Source organism: Pinus tabuliformis, chromosome 3_2, assembly GCF_031772625.1.
Source record: "Pinus tabuliformis cultivar Carrire ecotype Pingquan chromosome 3_2, CPIR1, whole genome shotgun sequence".
NCBI lineage: Eukaryota > Viridiplantae > Streptophyta > Pinopsida > Pinales > Pinaceae > Pinus > Pinus tabuliformis.
In genome coordinates, this window is record NC_142302.1 from 772,111,655 (window position 1) to 772,118,141 (window position 6,487).

Here is a 6,487-nt window from a genome sequence, read left to right on the forward strand (position 1 = left end):
AATCGTATTTAATTCAAGGGAGAAAGATTTTGCATCCATCTACGAAATGTAATAGAGAAAGGTTAACACTACTCAAAAGAAATGTAAGAGAGAAAGTTCGACACTACTCCCAATATTGATTAAATGATCAACATAAAGTGTCACCATGAAAATGTAATGATATTGTGTACGGCTTCTTCAAGTGAACCCACTGAACACAGTGCGCATTACATTGCGAAATATATGTTGAATATATGAAGCGAAGCAACATATCTCCCCGTTATATAATACTGAGTTGTTGATTACATGCAGCTTTTGCTCTGAAAGGGAACTCTGCTATTCTCAATTTTCCCCATTTGATTCAGTACGTGCCTCGACCTCCTACCTCTTCGCCCAAAGACATTAAAGCTACTGCTGCAGCAACAACAACAAAATTAGTTTAATATTCCGTCAATCGTTTGCACAGAGCAGCATCTATTGAATCAAATTGGTTTTAAATAGGCTTGTTTTGAGTATGTGAGGTTTCTAGTGTCTTATTAATTCAAGTGGAAGAGATCTTTCTTACATATCATTAGATTATGAAGTGACATTGGACATAATTAAGCTTTGGGCCATACCCTTTTAGAAACAACAACCCAAACTAAATGATTAGCTATTAGACCTTTTTATTTAGTCGATCTAAACTAGAAGATTACAAAAAAAATTCCTTTCATTGCTCCTCATAAACCAAGATAGATTGATTCATCCCTCCTTTTTAGTGTACAAAGAGGAGTGCTTGATTTTTACTCAAAAAGATGGGGTGTTGATGTATCTATATATGGGTGCTCAGGTTTTTATATTAAAAATTTTCTCCAGTGCTTGATTTATAGTCAAAGAGATGCGGTGATAATGTATCTATATATGGGTGTTGAGTTTTTTATATTGAAATTTTCTCTTTGTTTCAATTAGAATTAGAAGGGTTTGTTCTTTTTGTTTTCCTTGTAATAAACTATTGTTCTCAATTGAAATTGGATCATTTGTATTAATGTTTCTTTTCAATGTAAGTTTGAGGTGCAAGTTACTTATTTTATTTTTAGACTATGATATTTAACACATAGTGACCTATGCTTAATAAACTAAAATTAGGAAGGTTTAATAACTTAGATTTTTTTATGGTTTTGGTGTAGCTTGTTTGTAGAGAGACTAGAGATTTGTCCCCTAGGCAATAACATTCTATTGCATCTTTGAAATCTTATTTATTGGTTCTATGTGCTTGCATTACCATCTTTTCTTAAATGGTATTTGAAATAGTTATTCAAGAAAATTTCTAAACATTTCAGCCTTTTATGATAAAATGTTCATTTTTACATTCTCTTGTATGTTTGTTTTGATTAGGTCTATTGAATCAAATTGGTTTTCAATAGGTTTGTTTTGAGTATGTGAGGTTTCTAGTGTCTTATTAATTCAAGTGGAAGAGATCTTTCTTACATATGATTAGATTATGAAGTGACATTGGACATACTTAAGCTTTGGGCGATACCCTTTTAGAAACAACAACCCAAACTAAATGATTAGTTATTAGACCTTTTTATTTAGTCGATCTAAACTAGAAGATTATAAAGAAAATTCCTTTAATTGCTCCTCATAAACCAAGATAGACTGATTCATCCCTCCTTTTTAGTGTACAAAGAGGAGTGCTTGATTTTTACTCAAAAAGATGGGGTGTTGATGTATCTATATATGGGTGCTCAAGTTTTTATATTAAAAATTTTCTCCAGTGCTTGATTTATAGTCAAAGAGATGCGGTGATAATGTATCTAGATATGGGTGTTGGGTTTTTTATATTGAAATTTTCTCTTTGTTTCAATTAGAATTAGAAGGGTTTGTTCTTTTTGTTTTCCTTGTAATAAACTATTGTTCTCAATTGAAATTGGATCATTTGTATTAATGTTTCTTTTCAATGTAAGTTTGAGGTGCAAGTTACTTATTTTATTTTTAGACTGATATTTAACACATAGTGACTTATGCTTAATAAACTAAAATTAGGAAGGTTTAATAACTTGCTTAGTTTTTTTATGGTTTTGGTGTAGCTTGTTTGTAGAGAGACTAGAGATTTGTTCCCTAGGCAATAACATTCTCTTGCATCTTTGAAATCTTATTTATTGGTTCTATGTGCTTGCATTACCATCTTTTCTTAAATGGTATTTGAAATAGTTATTCAAGAAAATTTCTAACCATTTCAGCCTTTCATGATAAAATGTTCATTTTTACATTCTCTTGTATGTTTGTTTTGATTAGGTCTATTGAATCAAATTGGTTTTCAATAGGTTTGTTTTGAGCATGTGAGGTTTCTAGTGTCTTATTAATTCAAGTGGAAGAGATCTTTCTTACATATGATTAGATTATGAAGTGACATTGGACATAATTAAGCTTTGGGCCATACCCTTTTAGAAACAACAACCCAAACTAAATGATTAGTTATAAAGAATTAGAAATTTCACAAATATAGTAAACCAATATTAAGTGTGATTTATGGCCTTAAATGCGTTTTGGAGGGTAAACTTTGAAATGCCACAGAACTGAAATTAGAGGTCAATAGAGTGTGTGAGGTCCAATTATTGGATAGAGTTCTTGAGAAAATGCTCCTATAACATTAGAGTTAAACATGAGGCATCTCAGGTCAAATGCCTAATGGTTAAGAGCATGTGTTTCCTCCTAAGAGGTCATAGGTTCAAAAACCAAAAGGGGTTAGAGTCGGTATGCCTTCGTAGACAATAATCAAATCGTTGCATGGAGGTGGGTCTCTTGTCCCACAAACAAGGGGGTTTCATACACCAATTTGGTGTCTGGCTTGGCTATGACCCTAAACTTGGATAATAATAATAATTAGGATATAGATTGTTAGAAATTCATAATCTATAAGGGTGAAAGCATGGAGTTGCGTTACACTTTTTTGCAAGAGATGGCACGTTTGGGTGGAAAAAATGATTGCTCAATTGAGCCCTTTTTAAGCGCTCGATCAAGCCGTTTGAGCACTTAAATAATGTAACCCAATGTTATTTAGGAGCTCGATTTAGCTATGTCTTTGCGGCAGTGAAATGAAGGAGATTGGGTTTTGGATTTATTTTCTGGCTCAGGTAAGTTTTATTATATGGAATTGAATTTCAATATGTTATTTATTAATTTATATGTCATTGTACTAATTTACTTCATTATTTATTTTGTGCTTGATAATTAGGTACAACACTAGCATGTTGCCTTCAAAGGAAGAAATTGCATTGCAATTGAAAAAGATCCTATACAGTGCAATTTCATTCAACAAAGAATTAATGCTCTTCAATTTCTTCTAGATGCAATGCAAGAAATTGGGTTGAAGAAAGGGGACTTTAGTGAATCACATGTGGCAAAAAAGGCAAAGGAACCCCAACCACCATTACATGGAATGTTTGGAAAGACATACATTGGGAGATTCGCAGACATCAAAGATCCATTAGAAGAGGAAAATGAGCAAAAGAAGCAGAAAATATTGTGGAAGAAGACAATGATGAATCCCTAGAGGACGAAGAGTTTGGATTACATGACATTGTTGATTAAATTTAAGTTATGCTTGGAAATCAAGCTTTGCAATGCTTTGACTTTGACATTTTATAAGAAGAATAAACACTCAATTAAGGTTGTTATGCGTTCAATATTTGTAAGATGTGGTTTTTGCATTAATTTTTAAGTTAATCATTATTTTTTTGAAAAAAAAGTGATTATTATTATTTTTTTGACATGAAATTCATTAAAAAAACTATTATTTACCCATTTTTAGTTAAAATTTTTGTATAAAAATTGTGATTTTGACATGTCAATTTTAGCAAAAAATTATTAAAACTTGTAGTTTTTTAGTTATATTTATGTTAAAAATGGTTATTTTTATGTCCATTGTTAAAAAATATTGTTTTTTAGAGACAATTATTTCATGTGGATTGAAAAATTAATTAAGGATGTATAAATATGTAGAATATCGAAAATTCAAAATATCGACCTTCTAATTTAAAAATGCAAAACAATAAAAACCTCACTACAAAAAAATTAGAACCTTCTAATTTAAAAATGCAAAACAATAAAAACTTCATTACAAAAAAATTAAAATTAAAATAAAAAACAAGAAAATATGAAGAAAACGACCACTTCAAAAATTATTAAATTTACAAAATAATTATTTACATTTCATACATTAGAAAATTTAATGTCAAAAAATAGGTCCTTTAAAAAAAGGGTCTGGTGCAGAATACCCACTTTTTAAAATCAACATGAAAATCACTACCATTCTAAAACGTAATGTACATAAATAAAATTAAAGTGCAAAAAATTATGCTCTAAAAAAAACGTGTGTTCTGTATCACCCCTTTTGAAAATCAGGTCACTTTTTTGCTATCTCTACGAAATGGGTAACAATGTCAGTGCCCGTTTCAAAGTTTACATTGTTAGGTGCCCCTTCATGACTGGTCATGTCATTTTAGACATGCATTTCCATTTTAACTAATGACTATTAAAATATAACTATGATTATTTATTATTTATTTGCATTTATTTAATTCCGCCTAAATTATATTCATAACATTGTCTCTCTTCAAAGAGCTTTGTCCTCAAAACTTAATCGTTGAAAATTTCTTCACGTGCCCACATCATTTCGACATGTCTTTTCGTCGTCTTATATGTGCTCTCTATTATATATATATTTTTATAATTTTTTTTTTAAATAATTAATTAATTATATAACTTCTTTTCAATATATATATATATATATATATTGAATTATATTAAACTATATAACTTGATTTATATAACCCTTAAGTAATAAAGAAATGTTCCTTTCAAACGGTGACAAAGGACCACTGTTCAAACGCCGTGCTTGCTCGAATGGACAAATACGACTGACTACTGTCGGGCTTGTGGCGACACGGTGGATCGACATCAGACACAAATGGAGTTCGGTCGACTGCGCATTGGTGTATGGTGATGGTGATAGGGAGACCGACAACAGAGGAACCATTGAGTGACAACAACAGTGCCGACAGGGGCAAAGACAAAGTCAAGGATGAGGTTTGATGGTCGGCAGTCGAGATAGAGCAACAGTCAGGGCAGCGACTGTTAGCTCAATAGCTGCTGCGTTCACTCCTAGCGCTAAAGGTGGTGGTTTCTTACTACGTTTTGTTGGTTGCAAGAAAACATTCCATGTGTCTAATAAAATGTCCAGAGCTTCTTGACTCCATGTCTCCTCTTCTTGATCGCTCACATTAGTTTTTATAACTTCACAAGTCAAGGAGGATAATAAACTGAGTGTACTCAAATGCCTTGAATAACCTTTGAGCAGTTGATCAAATACAGTGGAAGCAATCATACTTGCTACTGAAAACAATGCACGACAACCATCAATCAACTCACTCTCACTTTTCCTAGACTTAATAGTTGATATCATGGCATTCGTAGGATCAATCCATGCCATGATTCTAGAAAGAATTCACTACAAGTTTTTCTCTTGTGCTTGGCCATTGCCTGAAGTGAAGATACTTCCATTCAAACAACATAGTTGTACAATAAGCTGCCGACAAGAAACAACAAGAGGAGAATCCATCCAACTCCCATCTGCTGAGCTATGTTGTCGCAACATTGAATAGAACATTGGAAGCCAGTTAACATTTTTGGAGATAGTAAAAGATCATGCCAAGCAAGTCCTGTGCCTTGGAATGTTCTTTGAGCTACATTGAAAGTGGCCTCTTGAGCCCAACTATAAAATCGCTACAAATAACCCAATTCAAAGGACGCTCGACAGTCTTCATGGAACTCTGCAGGAAGCCCCATTGCACTAGCGGTTGAAGGTGAAAATTCAGAACCAGTGACTCTAGAAAAGTAATCCCTGTGCTCAGGGAAGCTACACTGTGAGCACCTAAAACAATTTGTTTCACCTCATTGAAAAAAGCTTCCCCTTCCACTTCAACAAATTCAAGCCAACTTCTCTTTGTTAATACCACTGCAACAGCAACAACCTTAACTTGAACATAGCCTTCTGGAGCATTAGCATGGGCCTTTGCGTACTACAGACAATACATGCGCAAACCACACTTCTCATTGACTGAAAGAAACCCCCATTCTCGTAATGTCGTTTCTTGAATTGCTGCTGCAGGTTGAAACCGTGCATTAGCCATATGTGATTTTTCAAGAATAAACTGGCATGATTGGTATGGATGAGGAGATCGCCAGAAATCTAAAAGGGTGGCCTCTGCTACTACTGGATTGATATGCATTTGTATTTCACTGCACGCCTGCTCTATCGCTTGCATGGTGGCGTGTAGTCTATCCACCTCTGCTCTTCCTGGTTGCTCCATTTCCTGCCCTCTCCTCTCCTGTAGAAGCTCATTGTAAATCTCGGCAAGCTGTCATTGAACTCTCTATTCAAGACATATGGGAAAAATAGGCCCATTGTTTTGCCCACAAGTTCTGTCACTGGGACCTTCTCTCATTGTTTCTGATTAACACAACT

At 33.5% G+C, this 6,487-nt stretch overlaps 2 protein-coding genes across 4 annotated transcripts in view; one reads left to right on the forward strand and one right to left on the reverse strand.

Annotated features, from left to right (window-relative positions):
• LOC149182903 (type I inositol polyphosphate 5-phosphatase 2-like) overlaps positions 1–3,528 on the forward strand; it is a 128,735-nt gene extending 125,207 nt beyond the window's left edge. For 2 of the 3 annotated variants that reach the window (XM_089416993.1, XM_089416992.1), the window contains exon 8: positions 3,197–3,334. In XM_089416993.1, coding sequence (XP_089273119.1) covers positions 3,197–3,308 — 112 coding nt within the window. In that variant the 3' untranslated portion in view covers positions 3,309–3,334. Of the gene's footprint in view, positions 1–3,196 lie in introns of all 3 variants that reach the window. The other variant, XM_089416994.1, reaches the window with a different exon arrangement.
• Positions 3,529–5,705: 2,177 nt separating this feature from the next.
• Positions 5,706–6,251, reverse strand: LOC149182904 (exportin-4 protein). Its single transcript, XM_089414718.1, is given in 1 exon segment — positions 5,706–6,251. A coding segment is annotated over 1 exon segment (546 nt).
• Positions 6,252–6,487: the final 236 nt, after the last annotated feature.